Raw genomic sequence first — 24,106 nt, forward strand, 5'->3', positions numbered from 1 at the left:
TCTTTAATTCCAGATCCAATGATAATTTCCACCACACCAAGCTCTCTTCTCGATCTGTCCATTCTGGTTTTTTAAAAAAATCCTATCTGTCTCCTCCTTCCCATTACCATGACTACCATTTTCATTTATGCCCTTTTCATTTCACAGGATTACATATTTAGAGGTGAAAGACAAATTGGAGCTCAAGTTCAACTCTCTCATTTTACAGATGAGGAAACTTTTGCTCTGAAAAACTAAGTTTCTTGCCCAGGGTCACACAGTAAGCATCTTCCTGACTAAATAAGAGACAGAGGACAGTAGTAAGAAGAGAAAGATCTGAATCCTATGATAGGAACAATTGCCATGAACAGTTAGGAGAGAAAAAGAGACAAGTTCTAGGTCTAAATATGTTATGAGAAGATTTCGGAGAGCTGGGACTTGGAATAGAAACAATGGGAATGGGAAAAAATATGGAAAGGCAGAGAATGGAGGAAATGAGGGCAGGAGTAAAGCAGAGAATACTGCATTCCTGACTAAGGGAACCCTACACAAATGAGTATGGAAAGTAGGAAGAACAGTGATTAAATTAGTCTGCTTCAAGAGAAAGTATTTTTGAAAAAGTCTAGTAGGAATGTTGGAGCCATGTTGTAGAAGGCCTTACAAACACCAGGCTGAGAAATATGGGCTTGTAAAGAGGAATCACTCACATCTTCCTGGCACAAATGAAAGCTGTGAGACAGATGGATCAGAGAAGGGAGAGACTATTGTGGAATCCCAGAGTTGGACCTCAGACACTAGCAGGTCCAAAGCTGTATGTGAACATCAGTCTTCTAAACCACACTCCCAATAATGATCTTCCATTCTGTTTTTGAAAGACTCTCAGTGATGAATTCCCTGAACAGCCTGTTCAACTTTGAGCCAATCTGAATTATTAGAAAGTTTCTTGTTATATTGAGCTGAAATCTGCCTCTCGGCCAAAATCACCCAAAGCTCCTAGCTGTGTCTCCTGGGGCCATGCAAAATAAATCTAATCCTTCTTCCAGAATAGTTCTTCCAATACTTGAAACCAGAAATCCTCTCCCTCCTTTCCCTCTCAAGTCTTCTCTGGACTGAACATGGTTGATTGTTTCAAACATTTCGTTTACAGCCATATCCAGATCTGGATCAAATCGGTCATTCTTTTTAGACATATTCAGGCTTGTTGCCATTTTAAATAAAATTTGATGCCCAGAACTGAACATAATCTCTTCGATGTGGTAACAACCACAAGCAGAATATAGCGAAACTATTGCCTCCCTTGGTCTAGATATGGTATTTCTTCTAATATAGCCTGGGACAACCCTAGAGATCTAGCTCCTATGTCACAATGTTAACTCACATTGAGCTTGCAACTCAATAAAACCCTCATTTCTTCTTATTTTTTTTTTTAAATAATCGTTGTCTAGTCAAGTCTCCCCCATCTTACAGTTTTGAAGTTGCTTTCTAACCTACACATTAGGTAGAAACTATAGTGGAACTTCTTTTCCTATGAGTACACTGAAAAATGTTTTCATATGATCAATGACAACTTGCAATATGTTTCTATTCTTATTTTTATGATGCCCAATCCCTTTCCCACAATTATCCATGTACCCTCAAATTTAAAAAAGTCATACTTACAAACTCTCTAAATTGATAGTTCCAGTCAGGTTTGGAAATCCCTGTACCATGCCTGCACCCCGAATGACTCTTTAAAAAAAAAAAAAAAAAAAAAAAAAAAAAAAAAAAAAAACAAGGAAAAAAGGAAGCTGAGAATTATAAAAGAAATTCTTATAGACAATAATATTTTATATTTGAACTTTGCAATCTATTTTATTCTCATCCTAGGTAAAATTACAGAATTATCTCTGTACTTAAAAACAAAATCAGCCCCAAATCCCTCCAACTAAAGCTGGAATGTTGATAACTTGGCTGAAAGCGTTCATATAAACAAGTTAGCCCAATCCCATTCCAAGCATCACAGACAAAAGGAAACAGTATGACTAACAAAAACACACAACCAAAACCTTGATTAATGACTACTTACAAAGAATGGAGCTCTGACAGATTGTGAAAGGCCGAGTTCCCCACATAAGATAAAGGGTTGTCATTTAAATGGCTGCAAAATTATGAAAAGGTAAATTTTCCATATGTTCATAAAATCATTCAGCATTAAATCTGTCTGCATATAGATGCCAAATACACAAAAGATTTATCTGATATTTTCCCTCTCTGTCCAGATGTCTGGCATGATTGAGGTAGCTTAGCATAATTTTACATTAAAAATAAAAAAAAAAAAAGCTTTTCAAAGTACTTACATGGTTTTTAAGAGTGGATTTCCACCAAATGCTCCATTGGGGATTATTGAAATGTAATTACTACGAAATCCTCTAAAGAAAGAGAGAAACTATATTAAAATTCACATTCTATTATGAAGTTATCTTTGCTACTATATTTTAAGTATTTAAAATAGTTTAACTATATCCTGTAATATAATTAAAAGTATAAAAGTCTATTTATCTCAGTATGAAACAAAAATAACAAATAAAAAAATAAAACTCCAAAAAAGAGGAAGAAAAGGACATTTTTAATTTTATCTCATCTTCTGGAGATTAATAGCCCACTAAGAGGCACTGTGCCTAACTCCAAAGCTACAGTTTAACCTAGAATAAAGTATCTCTCTGCCTTTATGCCTATGTACATATATGTATGCATGTATATGTACATATTGCTCTTTGATTCTAGGTTGATATGGCCGTGGAGTAAAGATATTCTTTGCCATCTGTTAGAATTTTTATCTTTCTTCAAAGTTTAACTCAGATGCTGCTTTCTATAGGAAGCCTTCTTTGATCAACCTGCCATCCTCTCTCTGCAAATATATATACACACAGAGAAACATGTGTATGAATGTATACATACAAATACAGTATACACACTCACATATATATGCACTTATATACACAAATATATACTCACATATAGTATACAATCATATAAATATATATAGATATATACACACACACACCTACTGATAAAGTATATACACTCATATATATATATATATATATATATACACACACATATATACACGTAGTATATATACAGATAAAGTATATATACTTATGTGTATGTGTAATATATGTATATATTATATACAGATATATACTCACATATAGTATAGATACAATCAGATATAATAGCATATATACACACATATAGTATATACATAGATATATACTCACATATAGTATATATATATATATAATCATATATATATATACACACACACATATAACTGATATGTATATACTGATAAAGTATATACATTCACATGTATATATATGATATATATACACACATACACCTATATAGTATATACATAGATATATACTCACATATTATACACACACACACACATATTTGGTGATGAAATTATATACAAATGTATTTGTTAAAGAGAAGAAGAAAAGCTATTAAATGAAGTTCTCTGTCATGGAACCTATTTCAAGCCTCAATGGGCATTGCCCTCTCTGAGTACTTATTAGATTCAAAAGACATTAGGTACCTACTATGTGTAGGTCACTTACTGTTGCTGCTTTATTTATATGTTTATTCATAACAACTTCTATTTTTAGGATTCTGTTTTAAGGTGTTCATAGTAATCACAGTGGAAAAGTACAGCAACTATCTAAATCCCCAGGTGCCCATCACAATGTCTGGCACACAGGAGTAGAAGAGTTTTCAGAAGCCATCTAGACCAACCCTTCTTATTGGAAAGATCAGAAAACTAGGGTCTCAGAAGATAAAGTGGTAAAGACATAGTAGGTACCTAATAATTGCTTCCTCAATTGGACAGTGACACAGTTCATTTAGCACAATTAGGTAACTGACACCTCAGATTCTCTCCCATTATCATTCAAACAGGCTGGGAGCAGGGTGGGAGTGATGGAACAAAGAAGCATTAAGAGAGCAAAGGACTCACAGTTCCTTCAGACTTGGCAGTGCTTTAATTGCTTGAGGAAATTCTCCCAAATTGTTGTAATTCAAGTCCCTAGAAGGAATGTGAAAATGAAGATGAAACCAGATTGAACAATAATCATATCTTTGTAAAGCAGAGGTTTTAATTCCCAGCCCTGGCTGAACCACACTAAAACGTAATTGGGAAATGTTTAACAAAATAAATAAAATACAACACAGATGCTGTTAATTTGGGATTTTCTAAGTCAATACACTGTCACAGCTATCTATTTCTATTGGAATTTGATTCCAATGTTGGAAGAAATTATATTAGTTATAACCCTGTCCCCTAAAACATGACATCATTCAAAAATACCACCTATTGATAACTGTTATAGAAATCAAAACTATAAATAAAAAATTTCCAAGACTTTTCTGATAGACTTGCTTATAGATGTTTTTCTTTTTAAAAATCTCTGTCACTATAAAGTAACTGAACCCCCATAAAACCCTCCCATAGAAAAACAAGTACAAATAATATTTGAGAAACTGAGGACTAAGTCTAGTGAACCTACCCTCATGAAATTCTAGGACTGCTGTACTCTTTCCTATGGAAGCTACTACCAAAGACTTCCCCCATCCAGACTCAGTTTCCCTAGAGAAGCCTCAGAAACAAAAAGGGGTCAAGGCAGAAACGCAAAGCTATTGGACTCATTCAGATCAGGAATATTACCCTTGTAAGAAACACAGTACCACTCTAGACAGTCATAATGTCAGCCTTATCAACTTTGCTACCTGATTCTACAAAGTCACATTAGGTGAAAAAAGACCAGTTCTATAAGAGAAATATCAAGCCTCCATAGCTGGATTAACAATAAGCAAAATGGGATATAAAACATAAGGCTGTGTTCAAGTTTTAGTAAATTAATGACATGATTTTAGAATAACATTTGCAGAAATGTTACACACACTGTATTTTAAAAAATATTTTAATTTTTTCTTCATGAAGGCCTAATTCCATTTCTCTTACATCATGAGATTGAAATTGCAATAAAACAACAATTAACAGAAAATTGACTAATTAAAATTTTCAGATCCCCAACTCTTCCCACCATAGCCCCAAAGAGAAAGAAGGTTTCTTTTCTAACCACAAATCTGAATTATTCTTGATCCTACTCATAAGACTGTCAAAACTGAAATGATATAAAATGATAAAAAATTTATAAATAAATTATGGATTCAATACTACATAATTTTCCTTTTATAACAGTCATAAAACATATATCACGATCAATAAGAGAAGTTATTCAGGATGTACTTACAAAGTTTCCAAATTGTCTAATCCATCAAAACAGTGTTGGCCCAGGGTCTTGATTTTATTGTTATGAAGGTGCCTGAGGAAGCAAAAATCAAAAACAATATATAGATATTTCTAGGCAGTAACTTTTTTAAGTACTTCAAAGACAAAGAATGGCTCCAAATGCAATCAATCTGGATGTTCCCTTCAACAATGTAGACCAAGACTCCATCCATGCTTGTTGTCTATTTAGCAATGTCTGGCACATAAATAAATGTTTATTGATTGAATCTTGCCCAGGCCTCTCACCAAAAGTTCACCAAACTAAACTAACAGGTGATTAAATTGTTGTTCCGTCAGTTCAATCACATAGGACCCTTAGTGACCCCATCTGGGATTTTCTTGGCAGAGATAATGGCACAGGTCTGACCATATCATTTACTTGCAGCTTATGCACTATTCCCCAAACCCAACCCTTTATCCTCTGCATTTATACAATCTGTTGGCCAGGTCTGCAAAGCATTCCCTCCTTATCACCTTCTGTTAGAATCTTTAGGCTCAGCTCAGGTGCCACCTCCTACAAGCAGCCTTCTCTGAGCGTCCCAACCACCTGCCTGCCCCCTCACCCTCACTACACTCCTTTATGGATACTTTCTCCAGTATGTCTTTGTACCTCCAGTGCCTTCCATATAAACATTTGAATGAAATTCAACTGAGGGAGGTATCATGAGATAATAATAATAATAATAATAATAAAAGCTATGGATCTGGATGTGAATCCCGACTCGTCACTAAATTAACTGCATGAGCTTGGACAATTGTCTCTGAGCCCTGGTTTCCTTATTACCTGACCTCTAAGGCAGTTCTAAATCTCTGTCCATATAGAAAGAGGGGAAAGGGCATTTTAATCACTAAAGTACTTATGGGAATCCAACACAGTTTGTTTGGATTCCTTTTTTATTTAAATAAAGGGGAAATGCTGTTAACTGAATCTTAAATCTAAACTATTGGAAAAATCTTCATTATTTGCCCACTTATTTGTAAACAAGGGAGAAGGGCAGATTGATCTTAAAAAAGGTCTCTTATAAGAGGAACACTGGAATAGAACTTAATTTCTATTACCTTCTGGCATGGATAGTAAGGACCCAAACCAATACCTGGAACAAAATGTACAAGCTTGCTAAGCCCTGACCCCAAATGAATCCAAATATCATTTTGTTTTAATGAGCCAAAGCTACAAAGAAACTCGTGATACCCATTAAAACCCAAACCAAACATAGTCATATAGTATTTGGCTCAGCTTGAATGTATGTATACAGTATATCTGATGGCAGGGTTAAAAGGTCTCATAATGTCATAAAACCAGTTAGATATTCCCAGTTCAGGCCCTCCTCCCCTCCCACTTTAACTTTTTGCCCTGGTCTCCTAAAATGGCCTCTGGATTTTCAGCCCCTTTTCTCTCTAGGCCATCTACCTTATGGATGTCTGAATAACCTTCCTAAACCAGATACCTGGCTTTGTCATTCCTTGGTTCAAAAGCCTTCGTTTGGTTCCTTGTTACTTCAAGGATAAATCTGTTGTTCAGCTATTTTTCAGGCATGTCTGACTTTTTACAGCCCTGTTTAGGGTTTTCTTGAGAGAAACACTGGAGTGATTTGCCACTTTCTTCTCCAGCTCATTTTACAGAAGAGGAAACTGAGGCAGATAAGGCAATGTGCCCAGAGTTCACATAACAATTGTGTCTAAGCCAAATTTGAACTTATAAAGATTAGTCTTCCTGATTCCAAGCCCCGGTCTCTTATCATTTGCACCAAGTAGCTTCCCAAAAAGACCTCCCTAAATGACAAGCCCTTTGCAATATGTTTCCAGTCTACTTTTACTGATCTATTCCACATTACTTCTCTCCATGCCCTCCAGATAAAGTGATGTGATTCCTATGTTCCAAGTTCAATATTTCATCTCCTGTCTCCATACCATTGGTGTTCCCCATGCCTTCCTCACCACCTCACAGTATTCTTAAGTGCATTCAAGGTAAGTCCCATTACAAGATCTTCTTAAGTCCCTTTTCACTTTGTTGTGCACATTCTCAGCAGGGTACATGTCGTTTCTCATGACTCTGGGAAGACTATCAGATCACGGTGTGGGCAGAGATTTATTGTCTTTGTACGCCTGATGCCTTCCAGATACCTCCTCCCATAGCTATCTCATCTAATCAATCTGGATGTTCCCTTTAACAATGTAGATCAAGACTCCATCCATGCTTGTCTCTGCTTAGCAATGTCTGGCACATGATTAAATGTTTATTGATTGAATCTCGCCCACTCCTCTCAAAAGTTCACCAAAGGGAGTATCCTTTTAGACTCACTTTCTCTTACTCCATCGCAAAGACCAAAGTAGATATGATTACTCCCACCACAAAGGCCTAACAAATGCCTACTGAGATGATTTTGCGTGTGACCTAACCAGGGCAGTTCAACAGAATAATCACTTCTCCAGTTCTGGGACTTATACTTTTTGTCTCTCCAGTAACATGCCGGAGAAGACCAACTACTTTTTGTAGTTACAGCTGGAAATGCCAAGAGATGCCCTTCCCTCCCACTTTCCTCTCTCCATTTAGGATGACGAGTCCTTCTTCCGACAGACTTCAGTAAGAAACTGAAGGTATCGAGTACTTACAGAACCACCAGGCTTGAAAGGTTGGTAAAGGCGAAATCAGGGATGTTTGTGATCTTGTTAAGAGCCAAGGTCAGGGCTTGGAGAGAGGGGAGGTTGCTGAGTGGTCGGACAGGCACTTCACTCAGACTGTTGTCATCGAGCCACAGATGTCGTAACTGCACGAGACCCTCAAAACTCTCCTCGGGGACTGAGGTAATGTGGTTGGCATCTAGACGCCTGTCAGAGAAATACAACAGCCAAGTTCAAGAAAACCCATTAATCATTAAGGAATGAGTCAATTAGTCACACAAGTCTCACAACTCAAAAAATTTGAAACTGAGAACGGAAATTGTAATGGCTTTAATAATTTGGGTAACACCTATTTCAAGAGAAAGTTGTTTTTAAAAAATGAGCCCAAGTTAGTTTCCATTAGTCACAGTATTCTCTTCTTCCACACTAAGGGGATTTATTGATCCAAAGCCATAGTTTTACTTTAAAAACCAGAGCTATGTCAATTCTTTTTAATTAGACATACTTCATAGCTGCAAAACAATTTTTAATCCAGCATTTTTTACTGTGTTTTAAAGTCCTGAAACCATTTAATACTTTTTTTTCCCCCAAATAGACAGAAAGCTGAAAATGACATATATGGTTTACTTGAAGGGCACAGTAAGATAGTTATATAGTTGGAAATGTATTTCAACTTCAAACATACATTTTTCACTATGGCTGATATTGCAGACATAATGTGTAGACACAATGGGACATAAGCAAAGAGAGCAAATGGAATAATCCACCTACTACAAAAAGACTCAGGGACACAATGTTCTACAGATGCATGCAGCATCAGAACTGGAAGAGTTAGGAGTCCTGTGTTCCAGTCCTAAATCTGCTGCTATTTGATCTTGAATAAATGACCTTTCCAAGAGCTTAGCATGATGCCTGGCACATAGTGGGTACTTGATAAATTGTCAATTGAAATTTTGAAAAATCATGAATCTGAATTAAGTTTCTAAGATGTCTTCTAGGGGGGATCATTTGCAGGGTAGGTATGGACCATGGTGTCATCTCCGTGGAGAAACGCCTTTCTCTGATGCAAGTTATCAAATAGTCTATAACTTGTAATCTCAGAGAAAGGGTTCTTAACCTGGGATCTGTGGATTTAAATATATATGGATAACTTTATTTCAATATGATTGGTTTTCTTTGTAAAACTGTGGATTTTATTTCATTTACCTAGAAACATCAATATGAGAAAGAATAAAGTGACCAAAGAAGTCCATGAAACAAAAATGTTAAGTTGTCAAGACAACAAATGTTTATGAAGCACTGACTCAATGCCAAGGCACAGTGTTGAGCTCTGAGGACAGAAACTAAGGCCATAGCAATCCTTGGGTCCTTAGCGAGTTCTCTGAGCCACCAAGAATCTTTTTTCTTGATTTTTGCCCTCTAGCCTGTACTGTAAGCTTTATATCCAAATTCTAGCAGAATGTCTGGAGTCATATAGAGTTGTTGATCTCCTTTTCTATTAGGGAACTGATAACGCCAATCTGATGAGAAAACATTCTTGAGTTGTTGGATCCATAACTCACGATGGCAGAATAATAAGTTGGTTTATTGCATGTTAAAGTTGGAATCAACTATAAGAACTTAACTGCTTCATTTTACAGATGTAGAAATTGGAGCCCAGCAAAATTAATATTTTTAATTATGGCCTGGAAATCATAAATACAGAAGTGAAAAAAGCACACTGGAGGGTGGGAAGGGAAGATTCCCCACTGGTCCCTGCAATATCAATCAGGTATAAAGTTTGTTTTTTAAGTGAAGGAGGGTGCGTTTATAAGCAATGGAGAGTGTTGGGATTGAAGAAAGGAGCTCTATCAGCCACGTATGACTGAGAAAATCTGGCCTCTTGGATCCTCCGTTCTACATCATTATCTGAAGGGCTTGGTGCTTAAATCCAACAAATCCAAACTTTGGCTTGGAGCTCCCTCTTATTGAAGGCCTTCCTTAAATTCCCTTAAGATATTATCTCCTCTGTTCCCTTCCCCACTCTAGATACTTTGTATATAGTTTGTATTTTTACATTTCTACATGTTTCTTCTTCAGATAGAATGTAATCTTCTTGAGGACAAGGATGACATTTTTGTCTTTATCTCTGTAGTATCTGCCACATAATAGGCACGTAAATAATTAATTGATCAACAAGTAATAACTAACTGATGCTTTGTTCCTTATATATCTAAAAAAGACTTGAAAAAGTCCAATGAAAAGGCAGTTGCTGTTTCAAGCATTTGGGAGTAAATGCTCTCAGATTCGTTTCTTTCCCTATAAGCTCATGAATTCATCCCAGTTTCTAAGAAATTAGGTATACCACACATACTAGGCTAATAGCACATACCTACCAAAGGTTTTTAAGGGATTCTTTATTAATAATTTGTCTTCTTTACTTGAGACTTCCAGAGTTTTGTAGGTATTTAGAAGCTCTGTATGTTTCCCATTCCTCTTGCCCCAAATCTGGCTGATGAGGGCTTCCTCAAAGATCAGCTAGAAATTTTCTGCCTACTTTTTAAAAAGCCGAATGCACCCTTTAATCAATGTTATTTTGGGGGGGCAAGGGCTGGTTTTTCCTTTTATTTCATACATTCTCTCTCATGTCTCCTCCCAGATATGCTAAATTAAAATTTTCCTATTTTGTTTCCTATCTTCAACACTTAGCGCAGTCCCTGGCACATAGTAGGCACTTAAATTCTTGTTGATTTGATTTATTTTTTCCTTATTTGACAAGATCTCATTTTAAGAGTAAAGTCTGTATTTGGCTTAATATGATTCCCTCTCCTCCTTTTTTTAAAACAGATTTTTCACAATGCAAAGGTGAACTGTAGCCCATTCCCTGGACCTATGATTAGAAATCCCTATGTCATTATATTAAACCCAGTTCTACCAATACTGAACTTTCCAAGGATTGCCGTCCTCCTCTCCTCTCCCCAGACCTCCTCAGATGGTCAATGAGCAGGACAACTGATGCTCTTCTGCCTTCTCTCGAGGAAAACCAGAAGGAAATTCAGAATTGAACTCTAAGAGTGCTAGTTTTAAAAAGCTGGCCAGGGAACAAGCTTTTGAAACTCTATTCAAATGGTTTGCTGTTTGTGACACCTACTGTGACCTTGGGCACTGGCAGAAGCAGCACCCACACAGAGAAAATGATAGCTTGCGAGCCTGCTATGTGCATGGCCTAGAATCCCAAAACGTCAGAGCTGGGGGGGATCTTCCAGACTACGGAGGGTGCTTCATGTTACAGACCAGGACACAGAGGGGGATCAACTTAGGCTTAGTTCTCAGCTACCACACCCCAAATGACTGCAGGACAAAGAAATGCAAAGATGGGAAGTTTCTCAAGCACCAAGAGGTTCTAAAAACTCCAAAGCCTAGAGTTTCACCAGGAAGGAAATCTGTGTCTTGTGCTTCTCTCCTTTGCCAGTTATGCTGCAGAAGCTCCCACAGAGAGAACTACCTAGGAGACCCTACTTGGCCCTAAGTGGGAATTAGAAGGTGAGGTGAGGAGCTAAGAAAGGCATAGTTTCATACATTCTCTCTCATGTCTCCTCCCAGAGATGCTAAATCTGTTTGTTTATTTTTAATACTGTGATAACTTTTTCAGTGGTTCAGTTTCTTTTGTACTCTTAGGTAAATTTTATACATCTGAAAACAGTAGCACTTCAGAGTCTAACAAAAACCTATTGGAAATTGATATGGAATATGGAAACTGAAGCTTAAAAGAGGTCAAATAACTTGCCACTGATCATTTGACTAGTCTGTGTCTGAGGGAGGATTCCTGGATCTTAAGTTCTGCACTCTGGCCACATCACCACTTAGCTGGCAAAGCATGTTCTGTCTTCAGATTGCCCAGAATCATCCAGTCTGTATGTGCTAAAGGCAGGTTTTGAACTCAGGGATTATCGGCTCTAACATAGTCATTCTGGCCCATATAATATATTACTTTAAGTTAAACACAAAAACTGGTACAAAATGTAACCCTTAAGTTAAAAAAAATAAACAAAAGCAAAAACCAAAACTAAACCTTCTAGAAAGGTGGTCTCCTGTGAATCATCAAAGGGTTAATCAGTAGATCTCAGTTGATATGCAGGTGTCATAGCCCCATGAGAAACAGGTGTGCACACCCTGATTTGTGAAGAGTTTTAGCTTTCACTGAGGATCAACATTTCAGCAAAGAAATGAATTTTTTTTTTTTTTAAGAAAAGCCTGAGGGCTCCCTCAAAGATCAGCAAGAAACTGCCAGACTATTTTTTTTTTCCACACCTCCCAGAAGATGAAAAGGCTTACGAGCTGACTCCCTTCTTCAATCCATATTCAATTTTTTTATGCTGCAAGATGTTTTAAGGGGATGGTGGAACCAGTTTATCAGGAGAAACTTACAGAGGGTCCAGGGTAATTGAAGAACTGTAGGTTGATAGGTTTCTTCCAGTAGAATTTTAGTGAGCTCAAGTAACCAGATCCTTTGCCATAGCCTATATACATAATGCATGCACACGCACACACATGCATAATTGTATTGTACACATCTGTATATACTCATATATAGGTATATTTTATATATACACACACACATACATGTTTGTGGTTATGTATGTGTATATATTATTTATATATATATATATGTATGTGTATATATTATTTATATATATATATATATATATATGTGTGTGTGTGTGTGTGTGTTTTAAACATGTTTAAGTGTTTAAGTAAAGCAACTTTAAAAATGGTGGTCAGTGCGTTAGAGCAGAAAGAACAATGGGTCTAGAGTTGACCCAAGTTACAATTCAATCTCTGCTATTGTATGTGTTTTTGTGTGTGTACAAATTTTTATATGTGTTTATGGTATGTGTATATATATGTAAGGACAGGGAGCTTTAAAAATGGTGGTCAGTGTGTTACAAAGAACACTGGGTCTAGAAGTGATCCAAGTCACAATCCCATCTTTGCTATTTACTACCTATACGACCTTGGAAATCTTTCTCTGTCTGCCTGGGGCCTCAGTTTAGTCAACTGTAAAACACAAGGTGACCTTTCCTTTTTGGCATCCCATTCAAATATCCTTTCTCTTCACGGCAGAACTTAAAGCCCTAAGCATCCATCCTTCAGCTATTTTTCTAGTCACCATGAGCTCTTTTTTTCTCTCTCTCTGTTCTCTTTAGTAACCTCAGCTTCAGAAAGGTCACTGGAAAGTTCTTTCTTCGCAGAAATGAATCCTTGTTCTAACTCTGGCACAAACCAGCCCGATCACTGTGGGCAAATAAGAATCTTAACTCATTTTCACTTCAGGTTCCCCATCTGTTCCCACACCAGAAAATGTTCAATAGTTCAACATTGTTCAACAATGTTCAACATTTCTGTTCAATGAAGAAGAATGAATGTTTTTTGAGAAGAAGAATGAAGCTGCCCATGATAAATGTGGAAATATGTAGAGAAAAATTGCACATATATAACATATATTGGATCACTTGCTTGTGATGACCACGTTAGTACCCTGGATACCTTAGATTCAGCTGGAGTCAGGATAAGCAAAAGTCCTTGGTCTTTATAGGTAGAAGTGAATTGGATGGACACAGGATCTCCACAACGACCTTCTTCCTTGTCTACCACCAAAGTGACCCTGGCTAGTCTTACTCCACCCCCTAGTCCCTCCTACAATTCTCTGTATACACCAATTATTAAGCCAGCACAGGATAGTGGGAAGGGCCATTTTCCAAGAATATGTTTACAAAGTATTGTCCAATCGGTAATTAGCCTTAAGTGCTTGGTTGTCTGACCTCAGTGCATCAACTCAAGAGTTTCAGCCCTTTACACTTGCTGTCCAGAGAAGAGTGGGTAGGGGGAAGGAAGAGAGAAAAATTTGGAACACAAAGTTTTGCAAGGGTGAATGTTGAAAACTATCTTTGCATGTATTTTGAAAATAAAAGGCTAATTTTTTTAAGGGAAAAAAGAAAACTGAAGAAAAAAAGAAAAAGGAGGGGAAAAAAACTATTCTAAATTGTCACAAAGAATTCCAAGGAATACTTCAATTATGAACTGATCAAAATATGGTTGAAAAAGATTAATCTCTTCCTAGTCCTAGTCACAAACTGTACAAAAACTCTACAACTGAAATAATCAGAGCACAGCCAATTCATTGATTAGTTTTATTACAAAATATAACCCATCCAGATATAGTTGACAGCACTACAGAGTAAATAAAAATTTATCAATTTGAAGATATATAATAAATGATGAAATGATCAATTCTGTGACATAAAAAAAAAAAAGCTGACTTTTGGATTGCTTTAAATATTTTGTTTTGTTATTTTTCTTTCTTTTTTAAGAAAGTACCTGGCAGTTTGGAACTGGAAAAGTCATTAGACATCAGTTAAGTTTTCCAACTGCAGGCCATTCTGCAGGAAGAGGACTAAGAGATGCTAAGACCTCCACCAGTCCTAAAATTCCAGGTTTCTAAGCTTTCCCCAAGTTCTTGGTCTGCTGCCCCATGGCAGTCATACATCATTTGTTCCCACCTTCCAGACACTCCCCAGTCTCATGCTTACCTCCTTAGCCAAGGAAACTCTAAGCTAGTCATGCTGTAAACTGCCCCCCGCCAAGTCAAGAACTCACATAACTACTCCTGTTGGGCTCTAAGTGGGAGTCATATGAGGAGGCTAAAAAACCGTGACAGTTTCTCTCCCTCATGTTTCCTTCACAGGAGTTAACCTTCAAGACAGCTTGGGGGTTTCCCCCTAATATTGTGTAACTATAAGTATAATTGGTTTCCTTTGTAATCCTCTATATTTTGCACATTTAAAAATATTATTGGGACAGTTGGGTGGTGCAGTGGAGAGAGAGAGGTCCTGGATGGAGAAGGGCCTGAGTTCAGAGGGGGCCCCAGACACTTATTAGCTGTCTGACCCTAGGCAAGTCACTTAACCCTGACTGCCTCAAAAAATAAAACATCGCTGTATTGTGAGAAAAGATCCGTAGGCCTCCCAGACTTGCAGAGATGTGCATGAAACAGACAAGGTTAAGAATCCCTGCCCAAAACTACTCCTTCACTTGGGTAGGAGAGCCAGGATCTGCCAATAGCCCAAGCTTCTCTGACGGAAGCACCGGCAACACCAACAGCATTGGCAACTTGAAACAAAAATCTTACGGCCCAAGCCTAAGGATTCCCACCACACCTCGGCCTAGGAGAGACTGACACTTGGACGCTCCAGGCAGGCCCTCGGCGCCTCCCGTTGCCCCCTTGGCTCCCACGATCCTGCAGTTCCTGCTCCTGCGTTCCTGGCCCAGTCTCGAGAGCAAGCCCAAGGCCTCCAAACTGGTCCAACCACCTCGCCCCTGCACTGTCTGGACCATCCTCACTAGCCCGAGGCCGGATGGGATAGAGCTAGGGGAACACCCATTGGACCTTTTTCATCTGCTTCATTCCCTAGTGGAGACCGAGCCAGCTTAGAAGCTCGAAGCCCTGAGTCCAGGTTCCACCTCTAGCCCAGACCAGTAGGAGATCCAGGCAAGTCTAGGTCTTGGCCAGGGCACTAACGTTACTGCAGTCTCCTCCTCCGGGAGATCTAGCTCACAAGAGCAGGCCCCAGCCCTAGCTCTCTACAGCTGTATCTTTTGTTGCTGTTCAATCATTTTTCAGTCCTGTCTAACTCTCTGTGGCCCATTTGAGGTTTTTCCCTGCAAAGATACTGCCATGGTCTGCCACTGCCTTCTTCACCTTATTTTACAGAGGAGGAAACTGTGGCAACAGTCTCGCCCAGAATCACACAGCCAGTCAACGTGTGAGGCCGGATTTGCTCTCATGGAGATGACTGTTCCTGATTCCAAGCCCAGCGTTCTATCCACTGCATCACCCAGCAGTCTCTACCTACAGACATGCATGTATACATACAAACACACATGATGTTGTGTCTCTTAGTAGATACTGCTAGGTGTTACTATATTGTATAAAGGGCTGGACTTGGAATCAGAAAAACTCCGGTTTAAATCTTGCCTTGAATATTTATAAGCCGTGTGACCATTGGTGGGTCACTTAACCATACAGTCTAAGTTTCCACATCTGTGAAATGGGTAGGATTAAATGAGATCATATAAGTAAAATGCTCTGAAAACTTTGAAATCCAGTTATTGTCATTATTAGGTAAGGAATATAAACTTCTTGAGGGTGGAAATTTCTCATTTTAATCTTTTATCTCTAATGCCTAGGACTGAGACTAGCAGCTCCAAAGCACTTCATGAATGCCTATGGACTAACTGGCTAGAGGAACTCTAAAATCCCTTTTTGCCCTCTACCAAGGATCCAACAGTCACTGTCTCTATCTCATCTCTAACACTGATTAACAGTGCGATGCTGAGCAGATCCTTAGTGTTGCCATCAGTAACAGTAAAGTCTTTTTTCAACTCTGAATCCTACGGTACCTCTTTAAAAAAAAAAAATACTCCAAGTAGCAGAGAAGTCAGCTTCATTCTTAAAATCCATCCTGTGCTGGGAGAAAGAAATTTCCTTCAAGACCATAATTTACCACAAATTAAGAACCAGCACAGTAAGAAGGGAGCCAGGAAGTGGTTAGGGGGCTCTGAGATTGCAATGAGACAAGACACTATGTGCCTTTCTACCATAGGCCTGCACTATTAATATTCATTTCTAGCTAAAAGACTAATTTTGGCCTCCAAAATGCTACAATTGATCTTTTTAGGATATTCTATGGGACATCAGATGTCTTACAGAATAGTGGATATTTTTTGCAACTTAAAGGAATTTTGACATTTAAGTCTCCAAGTGCAGAGAACATCTATCTTTTATTTTGGGATATAAAACTTGCTTGCTGAAAGATTGGCCATTCAACATTCAAATCCTTCCTCTCCCTGTTTTATTTTTTTTTATAATTCTATAATTGGATTTCTTATTCCCCCAAGCAGTTCCCAATCTATAATCCTAATTTTACAACTTCTTGGAAGAGTTTTATATATTATAAAAAAAAAAAAAGTTATGTAAAACCCTCTACCTAGGGTAGGAATACGCAAAAATGACCAATTGATAAGAAAAGTCATTAAGTCCAGTGTCGACAGCAAGTATTCAATAAATACCTATACAATTCAACATGAAGATCTCAAAACCTGTGACTAATCTTCTTTGCCACCCCAATAGTCTTCTGAAAATGGAAATCACACATGATTTTTATAAATGTACTTACTCCTCACTTTCTAGGATTATTATATCCATTTCAGATTGGAAGGGACTTACAAGACCACACAAGTAATAAATAGTAGACAGTATTCAATCTTAGTCTTTTGATTCCAAATACAGCATCCTGTGCATTACACTGAGCCGACGATGATGACGATAATAATAACTAGAATTCTTTTAGGTATACAAACCGCTTTATAAATATTACCCCATTTTACCCTTACAACAATCCTTGGAGGAAGATGCTGTCATTATCCTCATTTTTGTTGTAATTTTGTTGAGTCATCTCAGTCATGTCCTACCCTTGTGATTACATTTGGGGTTTTCTTGGCAGAGATACTAGAATGATTTTTCTAGAAGTACAGATACTTCTCTAGCTTATTTTACAGATGAGGAAACTGAGGCAGGTAACAAGTATAGAGACTTGGTTAGGACCATCCAGCTATTTTAAGTATCTGAGGCTAAATCTTCCCAAATTTATTTCCAAAGCTCTCTTTAGTATGCTTCCTGAGAAACCTGGAAATACTCAGACAACAGCACCAAAAAACAAGAAGAGTTTTTAAAAATCCCTATTTCAAAGCAAATTTGGTTATCTGTGTATCAGTTTTTCAGCTATGACTAAGAAATATTTAAAACATCAACATTATTTTAATACACTTTTCAGGTAGTACTTTCCATTTTTACAGCTTTCACCTAATGCTGATGGACAATGAAATGTGAAAGGCAACCATCAGGCATATACTTCTAAATCTAACCACTCCTGCTCATTTACAATAGGTAATAAATGAACTTTGGTCCTACACAGCACTTCTTGGAAACCACAAGGAAATCTCTCTGATAATTCAGGATTAGAAATCAGATTTTAAAACTCAGTCAAGTACTGATAAGGCCTTTTAAACATTAGGTGAGAATTTCAATTGTATCTAACTTGACAACTACACCCACTAGGCTAACAAAACCATTCCTTTTTCCTCCTCAAAGAGAACAGTTCTCAGCCACAGCTACTGAATTATACAGATATAGATGAAAACATTCCAGATTTTTTTTTTTAGTTGGCACATCAACTCTAAAACTAAGGGGAAAAATGTCAAAGCAAGTATTTAAATAGTGAATAAATGAATGCTAAACATAGCATGCCCTCGTTAAAAATCATTTTGAGGGGGAGAAAGCATATGGTTTTCTGGAAAGTGTTATTTTTAATGGGCTAAAATAATACTACATACACTGACTTACTGACAATTTTATTCAAATAATAAAACAACCAACCCAACACCCAAATTAATTTTATTCAAAGGTCAACAAGCTTATGTGGCTTTTTGTTTTGATTAGTCAAATAATGTTATAGAATAAACATATTTATTCTATAGATTCTTTTGGTCTCAGAGATTTAGGATGGAGCAGCTACATGGCATAGTGAATAGAAGGCTAGGCCTGGAGTCAGAAGGATTCATCTTCCTGAGTTCAAATCTGGCCTCAGACACTTATCAGATGGATGACCCTGGGAAAGCCATTTCATCATATTCACCTCAGTTTCCTCATCTATAAAATGGGCTGGAGAAAAATATAGCAGACCACTTCAGTATCTTTGCCAAGAGAAACCCAAATGGGATCATAGAGAGTAGGACATGACTGAAAAATGACTGAACAACAAAAGACTAAGGAGCGAACAAGGTCCCTGTCCAACACATACTAAAGTTAGGAAGTGGACACTAAAACCAGCAAAGTCGCCAAGGATAAACTGCTAATAATGCAAGCCAGATTGATCAAGGAAAATCTGATCTCCATGAAAAAATACATCTAACCTGCTCTTCTGGAGAAGGTCCTCAGTCCCGGCTCATTTTGTCTATTTCTGGACAACACAAAATTATTACTCTTTCCCTCCTTCTCCCCCTCCCCTCCACGGCCTCCTCCCACCCCTGGTTCACAAGATCAATCTCATAGCCCTGAATTCATGTGGGAGATAGTAAATTTTTTATTATCTTATACATAAATACCTCAGGAATAAATGTTTCTTTTTGCATTTATTTTCCCAGAAGCCCTGATATGTTTATTTTGGAGCTGTAAAAGTTAATGTTTGATTTCTGACAACCTGATAGCTGTAAGGGAGTCATCTGGCCCGATGCTTATTTTAGAGATGGGTCACAGAGGTTCAGAGGAATGTACGGACTTGTTCAAGGTTACAGAGCTGGGAAGGGGCACAGAGCTGAACTCAAACCAAGCCCCCTGAAGCCAAGACAAGCATTTCTTCGATGACATAACAAACCATCTGTCCTTGGAAAGCTCTCTCTCTCCCCCTTTTTTTGTGCAATTAAAATGGTTTTCAATAAGTCATTGTTTGCACAGAAGCATGAATTTTTGTCCTTTAATACCTTTAATTCACTTCAAATGAAGAGAGTTTTTGAATAAGCCAGCCCAGTTTCTTTCTCTATAAAATATGGGGGTTGGGGGATACATTAGATGACCTTTAGATTCTAAAACTGAACTCTTGATCCTACAGTCATTGAAGAATCACAAGGGGAAAAAAATCAACATTTCAAAACGGCACATAAAGGAGGGGAAAAATAGCAATGTAATTTCATAAATCAGTCTACATAAATAAAGGAGTGGCCTGACTATATTATTCACCAGCCCTAAAATTCGAATATCAAAGCTGGAAGAAAACTAATCACTTCATTTTACAAATGAGGAAACCAAAACCAGCTAGGGGAAAAGGACTAACCCAGGACTTACTATATAAGCATATGGAATAAAAATGCACACATGGGGTATTTTAAAAATGTTTACCTACTTATAATTTTTTAAAAACTGCTCAACTGCATAAAAGAAAGTAAAACAAATAGTAATTTTTAATCCACCACAATATAAATAAGAAACAATTTTCTCTATTTCATGTAATGTCTAAATTACTCTTTCACTTTAATATAAAAAAACTGAAGGAAAAAATCTTTTAAAAATTTCTTTTAATTATATCAAAAGGCAAGGAGGAAAGATCAAAGCATAACATGGGAGATACAGAGTTGAGAAGAGCCCGGGTTCAACAGACCCAAATCACTCATGATGAGAAAGCTTAGAAGGCTGAGCTTTGAGCTTCATTGGAGAAAAAAGTAGAGTGCTCATACCCAAGTCAAAGATTCAGATGATCCAAATAAGCCAGAGCAGCACATGGCACCTACTTCAGGAAGCATTTCTTACACACCCCCCTCCCCCCAATGTTGGTGCTCCCTCAATCTCTAGCACCATCACCAGCACTTCCCTGCCTCCCGGACCCGGTTCCTTACAGGTTCCGACTGCCTGCCACTCCTGGGTGCTCTTCCTTCCTCTTTGCTGCCTACAGGCCTCCCAGCTTACATAGGAAGCCATCTCCCAAACCACTTTTCCTTCTGTTAGTCATTTCTTATTTATCTTGGACAGAACTTGCTTTGTAGAAATTTGCTAGTTTGTTGTCTCTCCCATCAGACAGTAAGCTCCTTGTGGGCAGGGACTAATAAATATTTCCTTCTTTTTGCGGACTCATTGCTTAGCAGAGTGCCAGGCACTTAGACGATGCTTAATAAACGTTTATTTTTTGATTGATATAATGTTTCCATCATTAGAATATAAGCTCTCTGAGGGCAAGAGTTGTTTTTGGTTTTTCTTCATATTCCCAGAATTCAGGACATGGTTAATAATGCTAGTCAGCTGATAGAGAAGGAGCAAGCTAGGTGAGGGGCTGCCTGCTGTCTACAAACCCCAGGTTCCCACAGTTCTGTAAATCCATCACTGTGTCCTAACCAAGCTGGCTGGTTAGCCTGCATGCCTCCATACTGTGTGGGTACCCTACTCTTCTCTATGTCCCAGCACAAATGCACTGCAACCCCTTGGCAGGGCCCTCTGGAAATGGCAAAATGCAAATTTTAACAAGACAAGAGAGCTAAACTAAAACGTGGGTCTGCACACAAAATATCAAACTACATTCAACATTCTAATTAGGGAGTATTTTTGGAGGATTTTAGCCGGGGTTTGCTAGTAAATGTTTAAAGAAATGGATGGGTGAGAGGGGCAGTATTCCTGACACCCTTTTAAGCTTCATCTGCATTTTAAACATTTTCTCCATCACTTTCTGAAGTTTGGAAATCAACAAAATAATAAACTAAGACCCAATTTGTAGAGCTTGTTGATTTCCATTGTAAATTTAGCTCTCACAATCATGACTCTAAGCTCTCAAAGGTACAAAGAGATTATTTCTCTATTTGTGTCCAAATATCTAAAAAAAAAAAAAAAAAAAATTGAGTTGCTTCCAATCACCCCTTAAGAATATTCCAAAGTTCCTACGGGAAGACAAAACATACTTACAAAGACTGTAGAGAGCTCAGTCCTCGAATGGCTTCACTCGGAACAGTTTTCAGCTGATTGTTCTGGAGGGTCCTGGAAGAAAAGCTTTTATTAGTTAAGAAACATCCTTCCCCACCTGAACCACAGAAAGATGGAACCTCAGGACCACGGGCATCTCAGAGGCTATCTATCCCAGTGCAAATTTGAGTGAGAATCATCTCTTCTATCTCCACCCCCATGGTCACCCAGTCTCTTCCTTTTTTTTTTTTTTTTTTTTTTTTTTTTAAATAATAGCTTTTTCTTTTCAAAACATATGCATAGTTTTCAACATTGATCCTTGCAAAACTTTGTGTTCCAAAGTTTTTTCCTCCTTTCCTCCCACCCTCTCCCCAGAAAGCAAGTAATCTAATAGAGATTACACATGTGCAATTCTTCTAAACATTTTCACATTTATCATGCTGCACAAGAAAAATCAGATCAAAATGGAAAAAAATGAGAAAGAAAAAAAAAAAAGCAAACAAACCAAAAAAAAGTAAAAATACTACGTTGTGATCCATACTCAGTGCCCAGTCCCCTCTCTGGGTACAGATGGCTCTCTCTGTCACATATCTATTGGAATTCAGCCTCTGCTTTTAAGATTTGTATGTATCCTCTCGCATGCATGTTGTATACTCCTGGAAGAATACAAGCTCTCATCTTTTTATCCCCAGAACTAAACACAGTGCCTTACATATATGCAATAGGCACTTAATCAATGCTTACATAGTTGAAAACCATTTGGGGTAAGGAAGAGAATCTACTTATTAAGCGCCTATTATTTGCTGGGTGCCTTGCTAAGCACTTTTTGCAGCATTTAATCCTTATAACCACTCTGGGAAGCAGGTACTAATATTATTCACATTTTACAGTTGAGGAAATGGAGGGAGACTGAGGTTAAGTGCTGTATCCAGGGTTACACAGATAATGAGTATCTGAGGCTGGATATGCAAGGCAAGTCTTCTTGAATTGCAAGTTCAGCATTCTACACACTGAGTTACCTTCAGCCTCTATCTTCCCAATCTGCCTATTCTTCTATGGGACAACTCTGACACTAAAGAAGCAGAGGGGGGAGCAAAAATACAGTAGAAAGGACTCTGGATCTGCAATCAGAAAATGAATTCAAATTCTACCACTGATACTTCCTAGATGACCTAGATAAAGGCTTGTATATTCAAGCTCCTTAAAATCCCCTTTAATTCTAAATTAGTGAGCTGATGTGATATTAGGAGACTCTAGAGCCCAGGTAAGGTAAATGTCTTTCCAGGGTCACACAGCTAGTAGTCTGGTGAACTCCAGGACTGGCCTTAGCCACTAACACCACACCACTTTTATAAGTGAATTTACAATTATAAAACCTGTGTTCAGTTTGACAAGGAGAAAGATATCAACTGGGAAAGACCAGAGCTGATATAGTCTTTTTACTATGGGCTAGGTGGGAAGAAACTGTGTTAATGTCATTCTAAGACATGACGGTGGGAAGCTCATTATAGTTACCTAGGAGGGTTAACACATTAAAAAAAAAAAAAAAAAAAAAAAAAAAGTAAACAGAAGACAGTCCTGGGGGCATGGATACCAAAAGGGAAAATGTGTTTTGTTTGGGATGGGATAGGGAGGAGAAAAATGAGAACTTGATTCAGAGGGAGAGAGGACACAAGACAGAAGGTATGAGAAGTCAGCCTCACAGGAAACAGTCTCTGAGGGAAATTTAATTTCAAAAAGCATTTATTACTGTGTGCTACATGCAAAGCAAGAGGTTGTATAGTTCCAGATGAAGAAAGGGCTTATTCCAGCCCCATCTCTGGCTCCTCAGTGCCCCAGGCAACTGCCTAAGATTATTAGGATTTCCATGCAAGAGTTTACTCTCACCAATAAAATCACAGGTTCTCCCCACACACATAGCACACATCCTCATTACAGTTACACTCTGCGATACCACATCCCACACAGCAACCCAGATGCTAAAATCTCTTAGTAAATAGAATATAGGAAGAAAGAAAATGGTCTGCTAGCACCCATTTGGTGTCCTTTGAGGCTATCTCCCCTTTGCTACTTAATTAAGTCTCCAAATAGAAGAACATGACTCAAATCCTAAAGAAGAAGAATGTTTTAAAGATCTTACTTAACCCTTGGACTATGGTTTTAATTTTAGGCATTAAATGCTATTTTAAAAAATTAACATTTGACTGTAACTTGGAGCTTTTATTGGTTAATTAAGAAGTTAGCTTTTGGTATGTCTCTAGGAAAGATTATCTGAAGGCAAGCTTGTCTAAAGTACTTGAACAGCCCGCTTGTCCTCCCTTCTCTTACTCCCTTAAAAGGCACCAGCAGAAAGCAGACCAACTCATTCAAAAAGAAAACATGGGGCTGGCTGTGAAATGCTAAAAATGTCATTACTTACAGGACTTTGAGCTCTTTCAACCCAGACAAGGCCTTTGGATGGATAAAGGAAAGGTCATTGCCAGCCAATCGTCTGGAAAAAAACAACAACAATAGTGATGATGATAATAATTCAACCTGTTAGAATTCAAGATATTTATGGCCACCTAACATATGATTAGAGCGAGCACTAAACCACAAAGATATTTTTAAAGCATAGCTGATGGAGAGAGAAA

General features: G+C 37.9%; 1 protein-coding gene across 1 annotated transcript in view; it reads right to left on the minus strand.

Moving 5' to 3' along the window:
• Positions 1–24,106, minus strand: part of LGR4 (leucine rich repeat containing G protein-coupled receptor 4) — a 122,829-nt gene that overhangs the window by 17,199 nt on the left and 81,524 nt on the right. Inside the window, exons 3-10 of the mRNA XM_012552533.3 lie at positions 23,893–23,964; positions 21,477–21,548; positions 7,928–8,143; positions 5,277–5,348; positions 3,980–4,048; positions 2,316–2,387; positions 2,045–2,116; positions 1,639–1,707 (exon numbers count right to left, since the gene is read on the minus strand). Of these exons, the coding sequence (XP_012407987.3) occupies positions 1,639–1,707; positions 2,045–2,116; positions 2,316–2,387; positions 3,980–4,048; positions 5,277–5,348; positions 7,928–8,143; positions 21,477–21,548; positions 23,893–23,964 (714 nt within the window). The remainder of the gene's footprint in view (positions 1–1,638; positions 1,708–2,044; positions 2,117–2,315; positions 2,388–3,979; positions 4,049–5,276; positions 5,349–7,927; positions 8,144–21,476; positions 21,549–23,892; positions 23,965–24,106) is intronic.

This window comes from Sarcophilus harrisii, chromosome 6 (assembly GCF_902635505.1).
Source record: "Sarcophilus harrisii chromosome 6, mSarHar1.11, whole genome shotgun sequence".
Taxonomy (NCBI): Eukaryota; Metazoa; Chordata; class Mammalia; order Dasyuromorphia; family Dasyuridae; genus Sarcophilus; species Sarcophilus harrisii.